The sequence below is a fragment of the Chaetodon auriga genome, chromosome 19 (genome assembly GCF_051107435.1).
Source record: "Chaetodon auriga isolate fChaAug3 chromosome 19, fChaAug3.hap1, whole genome shotgun sequence".
NCBI lineage: Eukaryota > Metazoa > Chordata > Actinopteri > Chaetodontiformes > Chaetodontidae > Chaetodon > Chaetodon auriga.
In genome coordinates, this window is record NC_135092.1 from 12,498,109 (window position 1) to 12,519,993 (window position 21,885).

Genomic DNA, 21,885 nt, shown 5'->3' on the forward strand with positions numbered 1-21,885 from the left:
ACTGGCTGCATGTTGTTTTATAATCTCCTAAAACCACTGAGTTAAAACATTTGACTTTGGAATTTGACATTATAGCCCAGTTCGTGCACACTTTGTACTGTGCGCCTGTTCCTATCCACGGTTTCACATTAACTTGAGAGGTAAATGAATACGAGTGCAGGAAGCTGCCTCCTGTGCCCAAAATATGCTCTGACATTGCCTCTGCATCAGTTTAAGTGCCTCTTCTCAAATTCTATGAAAGTCATGAGGAGGAGGGGGGCTTTTTATTGTCAGGGGGAATCAGACAGAAACACAGAGATGAAGACCAACAGTGAGGAAGAGAAAGAGAGAGATGGGTTAAGTGATGCATGGGAGGAAGGAAATTTGGACCTTTCAAAGTCTGGACAAGAAACCAGCACTGAAGAAGGAGTTACAGGGATCATCAAAGTGATTTCAGCGATGTTGCTAACAAGGCTGAAATATATATTAAATTTGTCACTAGAGTTAGAATTTGGTTAAGATAGTGCTTCGCTGTGAGAGAACATATTGACAATAATATCTTTGCTACTGTCACCACCCTCATCAAAATTGGAGAAATTCAATATTTTTGCTCTGTCTGCCCTTGTGCCTCTTATCTACCTACAGGTCTGTCTCACTCCTGCAGACACTGAGGTTATTTTTAGCCTCACAAGTTCCAGAGAGCCTCACTTTCCCTGGTGCCTTACACATCAGCTCAGGGTTTAATTGAGGGTGTGTGTTCAGTGCAGATGTGCCTTTTGTGTTTGTGTGTGTGCGTGCGTGCGTGTGTTTGTGCCTGCAAGGGAGTTTCTTTTATTTTCTCTCTTCCCTCATAAATGTTGCATTTCTTTCAGAATTTGCAAAACACACACACGCATGGCCGCACATTTCAGCACATATTCACACTTTGTCTCCAGCTGTGCCACAAATATCCACTGCTTCTCATCCTTATGTATGATGAGAGACATGAACACAACCTTGACATGTACAATTAAAACCTGTTTTTGAGTTACAGAAGCAAGACAGCCTCATAGCAAAGAGGACATTTAAAGATTTCTTCCTGTTTGCTTTCTGCAAGGACCAAAATTCAAATCTCCACAGCCATCCCAATAAACACGCCAGAAAAAAATGCTAACATGCTGATGCTAAGCAGGTATAATTAAAGAATCAGAGGATCACCAAAGTGATTACAATTCATCCTGATTGGACCGTGAATGTCTGCTGCAAATTTCATGGCAATCCATCCAACAGCTGCTGAGACATTTCACTTCAAGCCATAAATTTCAACCTCATGGTGGCGCTAGAGGAAATGTCAGGGAGTCAACAGAGCCAGGATTCACCCTCTAAAGATGATGACTATCTGGACTACATTTCCTGATAGTCTGTCAAATAGTGGTTGAGATATTTCAGTCTGGACCAAAGTGGTGGACTGACAGAACATCCGCTAACATGCAGCTAAAAATACCTTCTCCCCTCAGTGGAGCTGCACGTGTTTCATTTTCTACATAACACCACATACTATGACAGAACAGTACTCACATATTTAGTATTAGTAGTACTTGCTCTACCCCTTTGTACTGCTGTTGTTAGTTTGTTTCAAGGAATTTGAGTGAAAAGCAGGTTTTAGGGGTTTAGCACACCATGAAAAAACGTCTTGAAATTCATTTAATATTTAGATTCTCGACTTTTATAGCTCCTATATTTAGTTTTTCACACTGGATGCAGTATTGTTGAAGATATGGTGGAATATAGTCACTTCATATACCCTTTTCTGCACCCCACTCATTTTTTTTTTCCTGACCCAAGAGGCTTACAGGAATCATAATGGCAAAGAATTTCAACAGTTTAATTAACCCAACAATCCTAATCCGCCCTCTGTGTTAATTATGCATGTGCAGCTCTGAAGACGCTGTGATGGACGTTTTTATTACGGCCTGCTGAAGGTTACAAGTTAATTACTCTGTGTGCCACCACTTAACTTAATTTCCACTAAAACCTCAGTGAATGTGGAATACCGCAGATAACAGTTTCATATCATAATGCCTTCCTTCTTGCCTATATTATTAATGCAACACACACACCACATCAGACCTCATTTATTGTCGGCTGATTGGATTGGGTGAAATCATACTGAGCAGAACTTGACATGTGCTCATCTTATGTAATATGTAATAGTTTCACATGCTAGAAGTATGTACACGTTTGCATGCATGTAACACAATGAAGAGGCTGCAGAATCACTGACCTGAGGACTGATCACATACTGTCACTAACGAGTGAAAACTTCATGTGTATTTGGAAACAACTAAACATGTGTGTGTAAAATGTTTTGTGGTTGTGGAACACGTGCTGCTCCACAGGGCTCCATACCTGTTCAGACACGTTCAGCACCACAGACAGCGGCTGAGTTCAGAGTTCACTCTTATTCATGGGGCTCCTGAGGCACAGCTGCAGCACATCTGCAGTCCTGGTTGTCCATTCTAAACCACAGGGAGAGACTTTCCTCAGGTTTGTCTGTATGGCTGGTTTAATTTTTCAGGCAACAATTCTGTGTTTTACTTTGGATGAATAAAAATATAAATACCAAATATTTTAAGATTCTCACTCTGTATTACACTGTATAACAATTCATTCTTTCTTTGTTTCATTTTCAGTTTGGACACCAGATGTCACTATTGTCCATAACATACTACAGACAGCTGCTGGCCTGCTGGCTGTTTCAGGCTTTTCATGGATACAAGTTCTCAACAAGGAACTCAAACCGTCTGAATAGACTCCACACACCAGACAGGAAGTTAAGTGTGCTCTCTCTGTATATCACTCTCTCTCTCACACATTAATTTTTAGATTAAGATAATCCTAGGTTCACTCTCCTGACCTGTGATTATGTTCCAGTGGATAATCACAGGGTGTCTGTGTTGAGTTTACTGCGATACAGTGTGATTAGCCTGATGTAAAACCCTGTAATATTTATATCAGAGTCTACAGCCATTATATCATGGTGATTTGTCAGGGCTCTTTTTCTCTGCATAAAGCCACATAAAAACTCTCGACTAGTGTGATGACAGAACCTCCAGTTTACCAAACAGATGTTCCTGCCTCCAGGGAATAAGCTGTGCGTATCTGTTCTAATAACTAGATGGGAAAAGGAAAGCCACAGGATGCCTGCAGCATTTGTATTTGTCCGCTGTGGAGCTTTCTTCCTGCAGGACGTTTTCTTTCTTTGTGTAAATCTCTTAATGATCATGTTTACCCTTCAGCGACAATGATTACTTTCTGGGCAGAGAGCGTTGCCTTAAAAAAAAAAAAAAAAAAAACAGGAAATCTGTTAGTGCTCACAGACTTCTTGTCAAACACACTCATGCGTGGGCACACACGCACTCAAAGTCACATAAAACGGATTTAGATTTTTCTGTAGTTACTCTGCAGCAGATTACGAGCTGCAAAACGGGATTTCTTTCAGTTACCGGCCAGACTTGACTAAACAAACATACTAAGGATAGACTATCCACGGACCGCCTCGGTTTCCTGACTAAGATGTGACGTTAGTCTGGAGGGAAAAGGGGGGCCCGCAGAGATCCCCTCACTATCTGCTGGAGATGTGAGAGGCTGTGGCTGCTTCTGCACCACCCCTTTCATTTCCCCACAATCAACAGGAAGACTGGAGGCCAAAGAGAGCGGCCACACTCAGCAGGAGAGGAAGGACGTAGAGGTCCAGCTGTACAGTCAGAACAAAGGAAAACAATCAAGGCAAAGGAATGAGCAAGAATCAGAAAGAAGTGAAGAAAATCCAGTCAGTTTATCTGCAGAACTTGGAAAAACTAAACCAGGGGATAAAGCCAGACAAGAAAAGTTGGAAACCAAAGGAAGGAGACTTTGCTGTGCAAACAGCGATGGAAAAGTTGCGACAGCCTCCCATAGCTGGAAAAGTCACCAAAAGCTCAGCACACACGCACAGAATCAGCAGAGATCTTACCTGCTCCATCTGCCTGGATCTTTTCAAGCAGCCGGTGTCCTTGCCCTGTGATCACACCTTCTGCCAGGGGTGCATTGAGGGCTACTGGACCGGTCCCCGGGGTCCTGGGCAGGGAGGCACTGGTTCCTGCCCTCAGTGCAGGAAGGTGTATCCAGGACAAAGCTACAGGCCCAACCGCATCGTCGCCAACATAGTGGAGAGCTACTGTCAGGGTCTGGAGGAGAGCGGGAGCGGCCCCTGCCTGCCAGATGTTGGGGTGACAGAGAGGGTTCCTGCTCCGGTCCCACGCTGCAGCAGACACAGAGAGGAGCTGAAGCTTTACTGCGAGGAGGACCAGGAGCTGGTGTGTCTGGTGTGTGGTCTCTCCCAGGAGCACAGAAATCATACCATGGTGTGTGTCCAGGAGGCTGAACAGAAGTACAGGGTGAGTCTAATTAACTGTCTGAATATAGAAGAAGGTTTGGGCGAATGTTAAGATCTAACAATTGATCTATTATTGGGTTTTAATGATGTCTCTTTATTTAAAAACAACTGCACTCATTAGGATGCAGCTCAGGTGGAATGCATCTTTATATTGTCCTCTGCTTGTAATACTGGCAACATAGTTGTATTGCTTCCTTTCTAAGTTGTCATTGTCAGTTGATTTTCTTCTCTAAACTTCATCAACTTTGACCCGTTTTGTGGGTGCAAATGCTCCTTTTCTAGTACTTACTGTGGTCCTTTTATCATAGTTTGTCTCATGTTAATCACTGCTGTGCCTCCTTGGTTTCATACATGTGTGCAGATGACTTAAAGGAAACATCAGCGCTGATTTACCATGTCTATTTTTCATGTATAACAAGATTTCAATCCCTATCCGTCTATTATTTCTGCTGCAAAACAGCCAATAACAGTAGATGTGACATTGTGTTAGAAGTGAGAGGCAGGCCAGTGTGCAGTGATGCTGTCTCTGTCCCATCAGGCGTCTCTGAACAGCTCCATGGATTCTCTGAAAGCCGAGCTCAACACGGCACTGCAGTGTGACAGGGAAGCTGAGGACGAGGTTAAAAAGCTCAAGGTGAGAGGGAATGCTTCAGGGTACATATCATAACGCACACACTGCAATCACTGCTGCATTTCCTGCACCTCCATGAATGTCCATTTTGACCCATTCAGTGTCTTAGAATACGATTTTAACAGAGAGAAATGAAAATATGTTTGCAAAACCAGTGTGATAATGTCTCTAATTTCCAGCACAGATTGAACTGAAGGAGTATTCTGCCTAATTTGGCCTATAAAGATTTGGCTCTACAGTACAAAAGAGTAAAACATTGCATTGATTTTATGCTTCCATCTTTGTAGTCGTGCAACCACTGTAATTCTTGAGAAATGTAAAAGGTGAGCTCCCAGTGACAATCACCCCCCACCTATTTAGGAGCACACCGCTGACCTGAAGCAGCGCATTGAGGCCCAGTTCAGCGACCTGCACCAGTTTCTGTACCAGGAGGAGAAGCTGCTGCAGGTGAAGCTGAAGACGGAGGAGCGAAGGGAGCTGATCCGATTGGACGAGCACAAGGCCCTGCTCTGCGTGGAGATCTCTCGTCTGCAGAGAGCCGTCCAGGAGATAGAGGAAAAGCTGAAGGAGCAGGACCCCTTCACTCTGCTCCGGGTGAGTTCAGCTCATATGAACTTCATACACGATGAATGCAGGCCATCTGGAAGTTATTAAGAGCATGATGAGTCAGCTGTGGGGATGATTAAGGCAAGAAGTGCTGAGCTCTTGATTTCAAACTTATTTGTTTCCAAGACTATTTATATCACATTAAACAAGAAGCAAAGAGGTAAAACTTGGGCTGAACGTTTTCTACATCTTTCTGTCATGGGACTGTGTGCAGAAAAGGCTTTAGAATATTAAAAAGAGTTGCTTATTTGCAGCAGTCAAAAAGGTGAGGACAGATCGGCTCTGGCTAGAGAAAGTATTAACAGGACAGAGAAACGAGATGAGACCTATTAAGGTATAAAAAAAGGTGAACGACATCTCTCAATGTGCACATTCTTAGACAGTTCCTGTGCCAAAATGTTAAATAAGCTGCAACATCAACATTCAAGATTTCACTGAGCCCGAGTTTGAGCACCATTCTTAAAGGCCATGAACATGTTGAACATTCAGTTTGACTGTAAGAGTAAACTTTGACACACTGGGAAACAAGTTAACACTGTTGCTACGTTTCTAATAACAAAAGATTGGAGGGGTGAGAGTAGACAGGATGTAGGCCAGTGATCTCACCCGCTGATCTGGAGGATAAGGAGTTTAGTGCAGGCACAGGGCCACACTCAGGCCACGGCTGTGGGACTTTCCCCCAGCCACAGGGAGATCCCACAGGGTGGGATAGCGTGAGCTCAGACATTGATGTAATGTGGAAAAAGCTTTCTCTTCTTTGAGATACAACAAAACTAATCACCAGCCTCTGTCTCTCCTTTCCTGTGTTTATTCATGTGTCTCGTTTCAGAGCATCAAGGTCCTCCTCCAGAGGTGAGTGTGGGAAAAGTTTTTACCATTTGACCCTGCGTAGGTTTTGTTCATATGCTCTCTCTTTCCTGTACTGACTTTTTGCTTCTTTTGGCAGGCCTTCGCTGAAATTTGAGAAACCTGCATTTACACCGCCCAGTCTGTGCGAGGGTCGGTTTGCAGGGCCCCTGCAGTACAGGGTGTGGAAATCCATGAAAGGAAGCATTTATCCAGGTACTTTAAGTCCCACTTCTCCTTAGCAAATGCAAACTACAAACACTGAATCATTCAGAAACCATCACTGATCATCAAATAATCTCTTTGGTCTTTTGTTATTTCATATTTTTCTCGTTTAAAGTTCCAGCAGCCATCACGTTTAACTCCAGCACGGCCAATCCTTGGCTCAGCCTGACCTCCTCCCTCACCTGTGTCCGCTACCAGACCTTTAACCACACCGTGCAGGACAACCCCTACAGGTTCAACGCTGCCCTGTCACTGCTCGGAAGCCAGGGCTTCACCCACGGACGCCATTACTGGGAGATCGAAGTCTACAGCAGCACAGTCTGGACTGTGGGGGTGGCGCGAGAGTCCGTGCCCAGAAAGGGAGTCATCAAAGCCCTCCCAGCCAACGGCTTCTGGACTCTGTCCCTCTCTTATGGGATACAGTACATGGCCGGCACTTCACCCCCAAAGGTGCTGTCGCTGGAGGAGCCACTGGCCAGGATCGGAGTATACCTGGACTACAAGAGGGGCCTGGTGTCCTTTTACAATGCAGAGAGCATGACACACCTGTACACCTTCAGGGAGACCTTCAGGGAGACACTGTACCCTTACTTCAACTTGGGCTTTCTGGATAAAGTGCATGAAAATGAGCCTCTCAAAGTTTTCTTACCAAAGATTTAAAAACTGACAAAAATACAACTGAAAGGGGAAGAGGTGGATAAAAAGTTTAGAAAAAAAAAAACATGAAAAAATTAAACTTTCTATTGTACAGAACTGGATACAAGAGTGAATTTGTAATTGTGAAATGTACATTGGATATTATAACTATGTATCCAATCAGACAGTTTGTTTTCTTAGGATGGTGAGGGCAGGGTAGGTAATTCCTTACCCATCCTAGAAATAAAATCTTGCGTATCTTAAAGAGGCCCTGTGGAGCTGTCTTGTAAACAAACAGAAGTCATGTTTCTCTGTGATCAGCTTGCAGCCTTATTTTTCCCAGCATATCTTGGCATGTTACCGCCACCTGTTGATCAGTGGACCAGTGCAACGCCATTGGTGGGACTGCACATTCATCCTGAAACACAATGGAAACCCACCCACAAAAACTCCACAGGGAATCTTTTGTTTAACACATTGTTCAGTTTGTAGACTGGATCTACTGCCACACATTTCATTTCAGAGAAGCTGTGCTTCAGTGAAGAATGTGAAACTGTCTGGTTACCTGACTGTTGTGAGATGTCATTATGTTTTATGTTTTTTTTTAAATAATTCATTAATCTTTCTTGTGCATGATACACTTAATACATCCATTAATATATCTTTATCTCTCTATACAGTGATTTTTTTCACATATTGTCCATTGTGTTTTAATTGATTACATGGTGTCATGACATCAGACCGATCATGTTTTTGCTGCAGTCAAGGATCTTGGGAGATGTTAAACTCTTTGATTGGAGCTGGTAACAGAAGGCTTATAAGTCACACAGAACATAAAAGCAATGTGGGTCGAATAATCTCTTTCATGCGAACAAATGGTTCTCATTTCACTTTGTGTTTGTTGTGCTCGATGCCTTGACTCTACCAACTGTTCACCCTCGCTGATCCAAGGGCTGATGCAAGTGGCGCCCAATATCACACAGAATTATATGGGTAACATTTTAATAAAAGCATTTCTTGAACCTTTTTTCCAAAGTTTGCTTATTTCAACACATAAATAAACAGGACATTTGTGTCACTTGATTACATGCTGTAAGATTTGTCATTGTCACACGATCACACGATCACACCTGAGGCAGGGGGAACAACACAAGCACCTCCTTCAGGTGCAATCACTGCACTTTAACAAGAGGTTATTAATGATGCCTTCCTCCCTTTGTTCTTTCTTTGAGCCCAGGCATCCAAGCCGTTAACACCAGACTGAAAATTAACATTTCACTGTCCTTCCTGATTTAAAGTTTCAAGTTGCTCCTCTGATCACCTGTAACCATGCCCACCAGTGATGTCATAGTGTACTGACACCCTCCACAGTCCACCTCTGCATCACTAGAGTGAGTTAAGAAGTAAAATCAAGATTTTCAGCAGGTGTTAAGTTGTTCAGTAAAGCGTAATGCTTACTGATCACCAGGTAGTCTGAGATGTGATATTGGATGGATCAAAGAATGTGGTGCTAATTTCATCTATTGTGCTGCTGCACTGCTGTGTGTTACAAGAGAATATAACACACAGAAACACCAAAGTGAGGAAAAGTCACAAAGGAACTAAAAATATACTGCGAGGGAGTGTTAATGTACTGCAAAGGAACTCAAAAACATAAAGCAGATTAAAGGCAGAAAAAGTATTAAATAAAAACATTTGAACTGTTCAACATATTCACTTGTTTTCATCCTCCATTGTCCAGCGATGTAATACAACAAAGTGCGTCACATTCATGAGGAGTGATTGAACGCTCAACCTCAAGACAGTAAAAAGTGACACAGTTGATATTATGATTAAAATACAAAAAACAAGGCAAACTATATCACAATATATACAGTATATATCTTAACACAGTGCTATGACGTAATCAGCTCATTACAGGCTAAATTTACTCTAAAGAATTACTGCAAACTAGTCCGTGCCTTTCATCCTATATAGCTCTATAATGAGGAAGATTAAAGATTTCTGCATGGCTTCACCCTTTCTAACAGATGTGAACGTAAAGTATGCGAGTCGGTGTTTGTGGTGTCAATCCATGCATTCACTCCTCGTCTGGAAATGGGTGTGTCCCACCAAATGTTAGGGGTGAAGCCTCCATTTAGGTTTTGGGGTAGTTTTGGAGAGTCACTTGCTTGTATGTAACGTGTCCTGGAACTTTGTGCTTGTGTAACGTACATGAAAGCCTTTTTTATTGATGCTGTCGTCCGAGTGAAACTTTAAAACAATGGCGTCTCCAGCTGAGTAGACCTCCTCTGGGGTCTGAGAGAAAGAAGAAAAAGGAGGCAAAGAGGCGTTTTTTTTAAAAGATTGAGTTAGTTTTAAGAGTGTTTACTTCACAAGACTGATATTTTTAGCCTTACCCCAGATCCACAATATCGTCCCAGCCTTGGAGACTTGATGTCAGCGCCGTCATACAGCTCCACGTAATCGTATCCGCAGTCTGCCTCCTCCTCGATCTCGAACACTTGGAAGATGATCTCCACTCCGTAACCCTTCTCAGCAGAGACCACCCACAGACAGTCGGAGCCGCTTGGGTAGTTGTTATCTCCAAACTGGGCATGAGAGTAAAGATCTTTTGTCTTGACCTCGGCTTTAAGGCTTCCTCCACATTCTGGGAATTCACAACCACAAAATTAGAGGGGTCAAAAAGAGGAACTCGTAAAAGTGAGGAAAGAATGCAGCTTTCTAAACACGGCAGACAACAAACCCAGGGTTGAAATGTCACATTTTTGGTATTCTATTCTTTCCCCAAAGTACCATTTTGCTCATTTTACAGGCTTTTTGGGGGGCAGGAAAGTTACTTTATTGTTGCTCTGCCCACCTGCTCCGTATGAAGCCTCAAAGCCTCGTTTTTGCACTGAGTTGTCTGAGAAAAAGCGCAGGAACATTTTGTTGCCACTGGAGATGACTGGAGAGGGCTTTTTGGTGCCGCAGAAGCGTCCGAGAGTTGGGACGCGCATGTCGCGCCCGTCGAAGATCTCCAGGTGGTCGTAAGCACACTCCAGATGAGCCTCCATGTCGATCTCATTGAAAACCTGAGAGTCATTTTAAAGAGTTATGAGTGACCTCTGGAAGTTTCTGACTTATATTACAGGACATGAAAAAAAACTCCAACATCCATTGACATACAAGTTTGATTCGATGGCCCGGGGTCATGGACAGAGACCAGGTGCAGGCCTTCTTGCTGGGATATCTGTCAGGCCAGTTGGGGCTGCTTATTGTGCCCGACACACTGTTTATAGCATGATCACAGCCCGCTGAAAAACAGAGCAGCACAACATGTCAGAGCAAAACAATGAAAAGCTGCATCCCTGAGGGGTCACATCATTTCCTCTTCTTCAACACAAGGGACTTCTTTGTTATTTTCCTTTGACTAGGCATCCTTCAAAAGTAAAGGAAAATGAAAGCAAAACTAAATCTTTCCGTGCTCGAACATCCTGTACTGCAACTTTTCCACATGTGAGCAGTTTTATTCAGGACAAAGTGTCTATAAGTGCCATTAAAACCATCCACAGTGAGGCCCTCTGTCCCCTCATGGCTTAATATCCAGCCTCAAATGGTCTCAGCAGGTGTGAGAGGATTCTCATTAAGTGAGGTCTGGGCAATCAACTCAAAAGGCGAACAATCAAACACTTGAATAAGAATAATGAATCTTATCCAGACTCTTTGTAATGTGTTTGAACTGACCCTTTGAATCAAGTGGCGAGCAGGAACACACACACTGTACCTTCCTTGCAGTCATGCTTGTTATCATGCAGCATGAAGCCGCTGCGGCACTGGCAGCTGTAGCTCCCGAAGGTGTTCACACACTCATGCTGGCAGCCTCCGTTTTCTTTGGAGCACTCATCTATATCTGTAGAAAAGAACAACACTTCAAAACTGCTTTGCATGGCGTGTGAATATGTCTACAGAAAACTTGCAGAACATATTGAGATGACGTTTTAGGACAGAGGTGTTCTGTAAGAAACACTGTGGAGACCCACAAACCTGCATCACCTCTCAGCAACACATCTCCTGGCTAAGTCTAACGGTAGTAATTATCAGTCCTCCTGGTCCACACAACAAAATGAAGGCTTGTAAAATATATCCACAATGCATGTCCACATATAGTCCCATTAATGTGGATGTGCTTCCATGCTGTCACCAGTGAATAAATACAAATTAAAAGCAAGACACAGATGAGATTTTTGATGTGGATTGGATGGGCTATCATCATTTTTTAGGTGCAATAAAGTACGAAATTAGACAAAAGTTTACACAGCCTTAACCGAAGACAGCTGCCTGTATTGTTCTTCGACTGGGGTGATGGTTTTCCTTCTTACTGTTCCAGATCTGGACATTACATAATACCGCCAAAACATTTCCTTCCTCCATACTTCCCAAATTCTCCACTCTTCATGACTTACCAGAGAAGAAGTGAGCCTTGAAGCCCTTCTTGGAGACGGTGTTGTCAGACTTGAACTCAATCCTCATGTTGTTGTGTTGGGAGGTGATGACGTCGGGTTTCTCCGTTCCACAGAACTTCCCATGAAGCTTTGAGTCTGAACTTAAGCCGCTGCGCACCTCCACGTAATCATACTTACACACCTGATGGTTAACACTAGAAAATTTTACTCACTACAAAGGACAAAGAATTGGCCTGTGAAACTGTCATGATTTTAGCTGTCTGATAAAACCTGCAGATGAGCAGTGATGTATCAGCTATGGACAGAGAAACCTTAGTGTCATTAACTTACATCGTTTCCTTCGGTCTCGAACACGTCAAACACCAGCGTGATGCGATACTGAATGGGCGCCACCAGCTGCCACACGCAGTTCTTGTTGGGAGGGTATTCTTTGGGCCACCCGGGGGTGGTGAGGGAGCCATTCAGCTTGGTGATGAACCCACCACAGGCAGCTGCTGGTGGGGGAGAGCACTGATTTTTAGTGGTACAAGTGTGAGAGAAAAACACTTGCAAAACATAAATTACGTAACCCGTTTGTGCAAACTTCTGCATTTTTTTTTCTTATTCTTTCATGATTTAACTGCAGACAATGACGACCTCTGGATTGACAATGCTGTTATGTCAAGAAATGAACTGATAACCAAGCATAATTGATGTCATAGGAAAATGTGGTGCTGTAATAAATCAGTAATGAGAATAAAATGATTTATTTAATTCTATAAATTCAAAAAAATAGACCCAACTGTTGTGAAGGAAAATGTAATTCCTATTTATACTGTTCAGATTAATCAAATCAGTGCTGTCCTGCTGACTGTCGAGGCTCAAAAAGAAGCTGCAGCAAGTGAGCGCTGCCCTCTTGTGGTAGAGAAACCAGCAGGCCAACTCACATTGAATGGATTACGTGGATGTGGAATATGTTGATATGTGACATCATACTCTGACAATGGGGATACGCCTTCTGGCAGAGGGTTAGTGAGAAGATTGATACCACTCTCATGTCTGTAGGCCAAATATTGAAGCGAAAGCTAGTAGGCAGTTAGCTTAGCTTATCATATGGACTGGAAACGAGGAAACAAATGCTGATTGGTGGATTTTATTATGTTTAGACAAGAGCCAGGCTAGTTCTTTCCAGTCTTTAAGCTATGCTAAGCTAACAGGTTGCAGGCTGTAGTCTTATAAGCAGACTACAGCTGACTGGCTGAACTAGTCTGCAGTCATACTTTGAAGTAGTGTCACTCTAATGTTGGGTGTCAGTGTTGTGTTAGTGTGTTAGTGCTGCACACTCACTCTCACAGCTGCGTCTGTCAGCTGCCAGCTCATATCCAGGATCACAGGCACATCTGTAGCTGCCCAGCGTGTTCATGCAGCGCTGCTCACAGTGACCGTTGTCAGGTCTGGAGCACTCGTCCATCTCTGCCATATGACAAATGGGCAGAATTAGTTGCAGTATTTTAACTGCTGGTGATGTGCACCTGAAGAGACTTCCTGACCTTTGAAAAAGTTGGCTGCAAACCCAGCTTTGTTGACCGATCCATCAGACACAAACTTCAGCCAGAGCTGGTTGGAGCTGCTCTTGACGTCGTCTGGTTTCTCATATCCGCAGAAATGGCCGAGCAGCGGGCTGCTCTCCGAGATCCCCTCCCTCACCTCCACGTAGTCGTAGGCACAGCTGTCATGTCTCTCAATCTGCAATCGAAGCAAAGGACAGTAAAGTTTGCAAAGAGGCATTCCAGCAGATGATAGTGAGGTCTGTGATGGTTCCTTCACAGTGAAATAAAATACAAATACGGTTAAACATATTTAACTTTGGCCAGCTGCAGCCTGTGACAGCTTTGTGAAGCACTCTCCTTGGTTGGCCTGTTTTCCCACAGATATCTTTTTGTTTTTCCTAAAACGTAACCGATAAAAATCAAGGTGATTTTACCTCAAACGACTGAAAGGAGAGGCCAACACTGAAACCCTCGGTTACTGTGATTTTCCACACACACACTTTGTTGGAATGGTAGTCATCGGGATAATTGGGGGACTGGATCTGGCCGCTGTCCCGCTTCACCTCTCCCCCGCAGGTGGCTGCACAGGAGGCGAGAAGTGAGATTCTGCCTTCAGTTGTCCACATTATACACCGGAAAGAAATGGAAAACCTACTGCAAAAGTGAGGTGTTGGTGATTGGAATATTCATATCAATGTTTTCATTGGTGTATAATCACCTGAAAATAAGAATGGTTGTGTTTTAGTTACCTGAGAATGAGCTTGTCATATCTACAGAGGGAGCAGGTACAGTAGCTTTGAACAAACATACACTGTGGGGGATGGTGAGGCGAGGGCAATCTGCAACCTCACCACTAGATGTCACTAAATCCTACACATTAATAGTTCAGATTCAGTACCTTCATAGACTGCTGAAAAGCCTTTGCCCACCCAGCTGCTGCTGCTTCTGAATTCAATCCACAGCTGACTGTCAGTGGAGATGATCGGATCTGGAAGTGTGTCTCCACAAAAACGGCCTGCCAAAGCACATGAATAAATATTGGCACTGTCTGTCAGTAACTTCCTCCCAGCGCTCAGTGCTGACACCATAACACAGGTATGTTACTGTATGAAATTAATGACAGGTTTCTGGGTGATACTCAGTGGAGAGTGAGGAGTTGGCGACCTTTCAGAGGGGCTTTTCTCCAGAACCCGTCTCGGACCTCCACGTGGTCGTACCAACACAAGTGACTCCTGAAGAGGTCCATGGAGGTGAAATTCAGAACAATCTAAGAGACACAAGACACAGACGGAGGACACAAAATTCCACATGTTTTAACACGTCTGTGCCTGATATGTCCTTTTGTAATTCACTGCTGATATGTAATTGCAGAATTGACATTGTATTGATATGAGTAAATGCTGGCATTCAGTCAGTAACTTGATCAGTTTGGTTAATTGTCGAGCCCCTTTTGGATGAATGCGTCATGATTCACCTTCTCTCCAGGAGTGACGGAAATCCTCCAGACACAGTGAGCATATGCCGAGTAGCCGTTCGGAAAACCAGGAGAGGAGAAGTTTCCAGCACTCTCCTGCAGGTTGTCTCCACACCCTTTGACAACACACCAAGACAGACACATCGTTACACTACAGCAGACCAGAGATCCCAGAATGAAGAACAGATGAGGTTCTAAACTCTTTTCTTATTTTGTTTAGCTTTAGAAAAAGCTGAAAGTCTAAAATCAAGCTGTGATTTCTTGTCATGGATACGATCATGAGGTGGTAATGTTCTCTACACATCTTACGTGCACACTTGTAGAGTTTGCGGGCTTGTGCAATGTCCCCTTTGCTAAGCCTGGTCCTCTGTCCGATAGGTGGCCTGACTCCGTTGATGTCATAACGGGGCAAGATTGTGTCTAAGAAGATGCCTCTGTTTACGACAAACCACAAACACGAACAGTTCACTGTCAGAGTAGACTGGAGCGTCTAGTGATTCAAAAATCAATAGCAGCCTGATGAGGAAAACATCTTCTCACCACGCTGATGTGCAGGACAAAGCGGTTTTCAAAAGTTCACACAGAGAGACAGATTAGATTGCTTTTTTTTTTTAATCCGACTCCTGTTCAACACCTTGATACTTTATTGATTCTGATAATCTCTCGCTGGGTTTGGAGCTCGCTCTTGCACAGTTCCCATGGTGATGCACCCATGAATGACAGGCATGTGCAAACAGAGTGCTCTGAATGGGGCCTTTCGACGGTGCCAGCCGGCTCAGTGGAGCCCGCTCCTGAATGCCAGAGAAAAAGGCCACTCCAGCCCAAATTGTTCAACAAAGCCTGAACTGCCAGGCCTTTATTTAGCTTGGCTTGCCTCCATGACCCAGACCAGCAAAGCGGCGATGGAGGTAAAAAACCAAAGCACAGAGAAAAGCAACGGGGCAACAACATGCACGAGACAGAAATGAAAAGAAGACTACTGTGAAACCATTTCTATGACAATAAAGGATCAAATCCCCTGAGGTTTCCTATGGAGCTTGTTTAGCAGAGCTGAACAAAGGAACAAACAGCAGGTCAGAGTAGTAGCTCAGCTGATAATGCAGCACGATTTTAGTGGCAGTTTGGGATATTTGCTTGTCTCAGTGGAATATATGTTCATTTCAAAATGAAAGTTTCAGAAATGTGAAGGAGTTCATTCATTGAATAAGGTCACAATCAACATAGTGGTGATGATGGTTTGGTTAGAGAAGCAAGCTGGAGCACTCATTGTTGCCAATTCAAATATACAGGCGGGGAGGACAGAGTGAATCACCAAATGCTCAACAATTAGGCTCTTAAGCAAGGCATTTACCCAATAACAGTCCCAGTGGAGCTGTTTAATGGCCTGTTAATGTGAACCAGGGAACAGCTGAAAACAAAGTGTGTACACAAAGGAAACTTTCACCAGAAAAATAAAAATGTTGAAATCGTTGCAGTACCTTTAAGACAAAACTAACGTTAGGAAGGAAAACGTGAACATAAAGAATCATCACATGCCAACCTGGAAAATGTGTTCCTTGCATAATGCATGATGCTGCCAAAGTCGTATACCTCCCCAAGTGAGTCGACCTCGCCTGGCTCCATCTTCAGGAAGTTATACTCCTGTCCTAGTCATACACAGACAGTCAGTGGACTGAATGCACATCTGGGGCACACGTGTTTTCACATTTTTCAACGCCAGCACACCTGAAGCTAACAGTACCTGGTTGGATGTTGTCTCTGATGATGCTTACATGCTCGTCACGATCCGGACGTGTGTGTTCATGCCAGAAGCCGATCACGTGGCCGAGTTCATGCACCACAATGCCAAACTTATCGCAGTTCTTTCCTATAGAGATGGCCTGAGGGCCGCCACCTCTCCTCCCCACGTAGGAGCAACACCTGCAGGGGGCGACACTGTTTAGGTCCACATCCTGAAGCACCAGCAGAACAAACATGGGTTGATGAATAATGAATGAATAATGGTAATTGAAAATGGAAAACGAGCATCCAACTCACCCACAAGGTCGGTAGGTGAAAACAATGTAGCTCTCTTCAGTCGTCCTCTCGGTGAATGTTACACAAGTGTGTTTCTCCCAGTGACGCATCGCCTGACGGAAAATGGCTCGCTGGCTGCCTGAGGGGAATTAAAGTTTGACAGCTTCAGCGTGTCAGAACTGTACATGGTAAGGAGTGCGTGCTCGCTGGTATCAAGCATACAACACCCCTATAAGAACACATGAGAGACTTATTGTTTTCACTCAGAACTCACCACTGAAATTCCCACTGATCACATACGGGATGATCCCATCCGGCCACACTCGCTCAGGTCTGGAGGTGGCTGCTCTCCTCCGGCGATGAAGACGCCGTCTGCCTGCATCTCTCTTACTCCTGACACTCTCATTGGAAGTAGAGCTGTTAACTGTAAAGTGTTAACATTGTAAATCTGCATTGACTCTCACTCCTTATCTGAACTAAGTTGGAATTATTCACAGACTATAATTAGCGTAATCCTGCTTCGATACCTGAGTCTGTGTGGTTGGTCTGGACGGTGTGCTGTGGGCCATCGCTGCTGTGGGCGTCTCTGAACATACGGAGGTCATCTTCATCAAGAGCAATATCTCCCAAAAAGGCAGCTGGGTCAAACAGATGAACACAGACCATACATACTGTTCATAAAGATGTGATTATGCTAAAAATAAAACAATAATGTCAAAATGGATATCAAAGATCACCAGGTGCCTTCAGTATACAAAGTGCTATGTTGTTTGAGCAGTGCGTTAATAAACTGGTTCCAAACAGAGAAAGTTTGAACTGATATTTAAATCATTAGCTTTGAATTTCAGTCAATGTTTCTCCAATAAATGGGAGCCCAAACTAACCGAATGCTTTATAATATTGCAAGTGGACATCTGTCCTGAAAAGAGGCCTGAACAGGACTCCATGTGTGAGTTTGATCAGCAAACACACCTCCTGAATACACTCCTCACCACACACAAACTGACCCATACTGTCCAGCTCCTGTGTCCTTCTAAAGAATGAGGATGTGGATTGAATACTTCACAGCATCGTGATCTCACTGTGCTGGACTTTGCATTGTTGCTGAATAGCTACTCAAACAGCAACCTACAGCACAAATCAGCCTTTTTTTACAGAACCATTGTCACAGGAGCTTCACACCACATGACACATGACCTATACTGTAGATGATCTCTTCATAGTTTCCCCATGTCTACACACCTGTTGAAGTCGTCACCTGGGTCAAATAGCAGGGATGTGATCCTCTCAAAATTTCCTTTTTTCTTTTGCATATTTGCTGCAGCAACATGCTCTTAAATGTTCAGCAACTGCGTCAAGTCTACACTATTACATTCCTCAAAAAGTGAAGTAATGCATCTTTACAGTAGGTTTACCATACAGACTAAACATGCAGTATTTCTCTACATATCAAATTATTATGAGAGGAAATGAATTGTCTTCTAATATGAATCACTTGTGACCAACTGGAAGTGGATCTGTACAGTGGTCATCCACGGAGCACGACAGGATTACTGTACGTTTGCTTTGTGTTGGAGTTCCTAAACAATCTGATCTATTGGACAAGGTCTCCAAAGACGTTTCCTGCAGCCGGATAAAATGCAAAGTGTGGAGAGAGAATGATGGCAACAGAATCATGAACTGATTTCGCCCTTTGACACACAAACTGACTGACCACAAACAATCCTGGTCACCTAGAAAGTGACTCACACAGATTCAAACAGTCATCATTCATTTCATTGTATCATTAACCACTGCTTTGCTGTGTCACCCTTCCAAATAAAAAGACTTATTACTGATAGTAAAAAAAAAAAAAAAAAAAGTCATGATGAGTAACAATGAGTAAATCTGACAAAACTCTTCACACGTGTAAATCAAAACCTTCAGTGACTAATTTTGGTTGTTTATGATTAAAATTGCTCATAATCACTAACTGAGTCTAAAACTATGTTTGCATTGTTATGATATGTTTCCACTGAAAACTGTTCGTATGTAAATAGAAACTACTCTGCAAGGGGTCGTTCTGCAGTCTGAATACTTGTCCCACTACTGATTACTGCAGGATTTAATGTCTTCTTACGTAGTCAAGCGGTGTAGCTCACAAACTGGATGATAAAAGCAGTGAAAGTGTGGAAGATTTCTAACTCCTAAATATGGAGGAAAAGTATGGCTCCTTTAAGATAATTCAACCTTAACAGCTCAAATTTTGGAGAAAAAGAGGGGCAATCATCAGCAATTACAACAAATCAAACATGCCAAAAGCAGGAATGATTGTCTGTCATAGAAAATTGGACTAATGTTCGGTCGACGGCTCCAACAAACTGAGTGGAAAACCTTGAAATACAAAGTTTATTTCATTGTCTCAGCTTGAATGACGTCTCAGCTTCGTCCTGATGCCCAAATTAAGATTTTCTGGCTCCAGTAAGATGACACTATGTTAAACCACATCCTCTCTGAAACTCATAGGTGACATCACACACACACATTTGGTCCATGTTTCCACTCTCTGCGGGATTAACATTTTGTTTCCATTATTATGGCCATACCTCCTGTTTAAATCACCTAGTGCAGCAGAACAGCTCACTACAGTCTTTCCCATTAAATAGCTCATTTAGCCGTGTGATGTAACAACCTTTGAAAGTCCAAATGAAAAGACATAGCGGGCTCTGCGTCAGCCTTTGAAGTGAATTCACTCATGCAAAGGGTGACTGTAAATGACTGTCACCCCTGCGGTGTGCACCCCATGCCCTGAAGCCAGAGGGATTTCACCGGCATCCAGCCGAGGACTGCGCTGGCTCGGCCTCAATGACCTCCAGTCTCCAGGCAACTCCCTGAGCCAAGAGTGGTGTGTTTTGGAAGTTCCAGAAGTCACAAGTGAAAAAGGGACCCCAACCAGCTGGAGGCCTCCTAGTAACCAAAGTAATTGTTTGGCATGTTCGATGATGGGGGGGAAACAAAAAAAAAACAAGGTGTATACACACTGGCAGCTTCAAGCCAAATCATTTACATTTGTCATTTAACTCATAGTGTATGAAAACATCATCAGCATCCTGTATATCTGCATCTCTATTATTAATGTGGCCGTGCATCATGAGTACTTTTACTTTTACATTTTGCTGCTGATATATTTGTACTTAAGATTATAAATGGGAGGCTTTTACTTGTATAGTCTATAGTATTTTTATAGTGTGGTATTCATGCATCTTCCAGCACGGCCAAAAACTTGAACATTACTTGTGAGCTGTTGAATAATGGTGATTTGTCTTAACCATGGCTACAATGTATTTGTTTCATTACTTCATTATGTAAACTGAGATCAAACAGATTCCCCACAAGAAAAGAGCAACTAAGTACAACGTCTCCTTCAAATACAGAAACATATGAAGGGGAGTTTGACTATGAAAGTATTGATTTTGCTCCCTGCATGTCCTCGGTCTGTTTCAGCTGGAGCTGCTCTGCATTGTTCTGATCTTTTATCAACTGCTGTGTGAACGAAACGTGAACAGTGTCTGCAGGTTATCATGCTGCTCTGCAGGGCTTCGCTGAAAGACTTAGAAACAGTCGAACAGCAGCTCATCTACATTTTACATTAAAATGACTGGTTGGCTGTTTTCAGCTGTGGAAAGGAACAAAGTGAATGACCTACTTTAAACATACCGATGATCCCTTTAACTTATACCCAGCAGTGGAATATCACTACATATATACTTGTATTTAAGTACAGTTATGAACTTCTTGTACTTTGCTTGTGTATTTCCATTTTATGCTACTTAATACTTGGACACCACTGCATTTATTTCAGAGCTTTTGTTAATAGTTAATTTGAAGATCAGGATTTTGCATAGAAAAAATGCTGTAGAAAACACATACAGACATATTGCTTACTAGTTATGTAAGTAAGCCCATGAATACAGGAGTTTTTATAGTGTGGCATCATTACTTAAGTAACAGCTTCCTCCACCTCTGGTTATTCTTTTAACTGCTTGAGTGGGTTAAAATGAGGTTTCAATCATTTGATATTTTTGTACCAGTCACAAATAATATATTTTTATTTATTTATTTCTAGATTTATTTTTGCATGTTTTGCATGTAAATATTTGCATGAGCCTGCATTTAGTCCAAAATTGGCAACTGGCTTTACATATAGATCTACATTTAACATATGCGCCTAGCTCACAGTCATTAGGGCCTATGGGTATTAAAAAAAGATATTATATATGGGCCAACCGGAAATGCGAAAGATCAATAAATTCGCAGAGCAGGTAAAACGCACCGTACCGGCTTTACAGGGATCCTTGTAGTCGATTGCATCATCGAGGTAGGAAAAATTAGTGTCCTCAAACTCCCAATCAGCCTCCAGAGAAACGCGCAGACAGACGCACAGCAGGAGCAGAAATACAGGAGCGACATCCATGACTCCTGATCAGAAATCCAGCGGGAGGAAAGTTAACGCGCGTCGGGTATTGAAGGAAGAGAAAGGAGCGAGAGAAAAGAAAGAAAAAAAAAAAAGTTGTTCCTCGACAGCGGCGGTGTTGATTTTATGAAAGACAGCGCTGTTTTCTCACGTCTCCATTGTGCTGCTGCGATCCGCTGACATACAGGAGCGACGGCAGAGCTCACACAGTTCACAGCAGAACACACATCCATGCGTCTGAAGCCAGAGAGGTGTTTCACCTGCAGCCAGAGGGCTGACACACGTTTCCAAAATGCGCCAAGTCAGCATTAAAAGCTCATTTAATGTTCCTGTTGTCATCTTCAGTGAGACTATAGAGAACGATTTTGGAGCAAAATTATCAGCATCACTTCGCACAATGAAACAATTTATTGCTCACTATGACGTGCATTTTAAAATTCCAGCAGATGATTCGGATAGATGCTGCTTCTTATTCCAGCAGAGACCCCGGGCTCTTTATCAAGACAGTTTGCCTGCTTACATTCAGCGTCATCTTTCACAGGAGATAAATCCTGTTTCCAGCTCCTCTCCACAGATGCTATTCACTGATGACATGAGAACATCCAGTCTCCTCTATAAACTGCTTTTT

The 21,885-nt window shown here is 43.1% G+C and overlaps 2 protein-coding genes across 2 annotated transcripts; one reads left to right on the forward strand and one right to left on the reverse strand.

Annotated features, from left to right (window-relative positions):
* Positions 1–3,334: 3,334 nt before the first annotated feature.
* trim69 (tripartite motif containing 69) lies at positions 3,335–8,362 on the forward strand. Its single transcript, XM_076758501.1, has 6 exons — positions 3,335–4,397; positions 4,935–5,030; positions 5,388–5,621; positions 6,463–6,485; positions 6,580–6,695; positions 6,820–8,362. The coding sequence occupies exons 1-6, from the start codon at positions 3,756–3,758 to the stop codon at positions 7,362–7,364; spliced, it is 1,656 nt and encodes a 551-aa protein (XP_076614616.1). The 5' UTR covers positions 3,335–3,755; the 3' UTR covers positions 7,365–8,362.
* An 80-nt stretch (positions 8,363–8,442) lies between these two features.
* On the reverse strand, positions 8,443–21,396 carry LOC143338250 (bone morphogenetic protein 1-like). The gene is made up of 20 exons (XM_076758511.1): positions 21,122–21,396; positions 17,332–17,442; positions 17,079–17,228; positions 16,826–16,943; positions 16,530–16,708; positions 16,329–16,434; positions 15,098–15,222; positions 14,789–14,904; positions 14,479–14,581; positions 14,213–14,329; positions 13,749–13,894; positions 13,315–13,510; positions 13,112–13,237; positions 12,116–12,276; positions 11,786–11,966; positions 11,107–11,232; positions 10,509–10,636; positions 10,201–10,414; positions 9,740–9,990; positions 8,443–9,638 (listed from the first exon to the last, which is right to left on the reverse strand). Exons 1-20 carry the CDS (start codon positions 21,255–21,257, stop codon positions 9,504–9,506), a joined length of 2,925 nt encoding a protein of 974 aa, XP_076614626.1. The 5' UTR covers positions 21,258–21,396; the 3' UTR covers positions 8,443–9,503.
* Between the last annotated feature and the right edge of the window lie 489 nt (positions 21,397–21,885).

Excerpts from the sequence above, each read along its gene's own strand:
- trim69 (XM_076758501.1), top strand. The coding sequence starts at position 3,756 with ATGAGCAAGAATCAGAAAGAAGTGAAGAAAATCCAGTCAGTTTATCTG. Across the intron at positions 4,398-4,934 it reads AGGCTGAACAGAAGTACAGG|GCGTCTCTGAACAGCTCCAT; the intron begins GTGAGTCTAATT and ends CTGTCCCATCAG. Across the intron at positions 6,696-6,819 it reads GAAAGGAAGCATTTATCCAG|TTCCAGCAGCCATCACGTTT; the intron begins GTACTTTAAGTC and ends TCTCGTTTAAAG.
- LOC143338250 (XM_076758511.1), bottom strand. The coding sequence starts at position 21,257 with ATGGATGTCGCTCCTGTATTTCTGCTCCTGCTGTGCGTCTGTCTGCGC. Across the intron at positions 16,435-16,529 it reads CAGAGACAACATCCAACCAG|GACAGGAGTATAACTTCCTG; the intron begins GTACTGTTAGCT and ends GTGTATGACTAG. Across the intron at positions 13,511-13,748 it reads TCTCCTTTCAGTCGTTTGAG|ATTGAGAGACATGACAGCTG; the intron begins GTAAAATCACCT and ends CTTCGATTGCAG.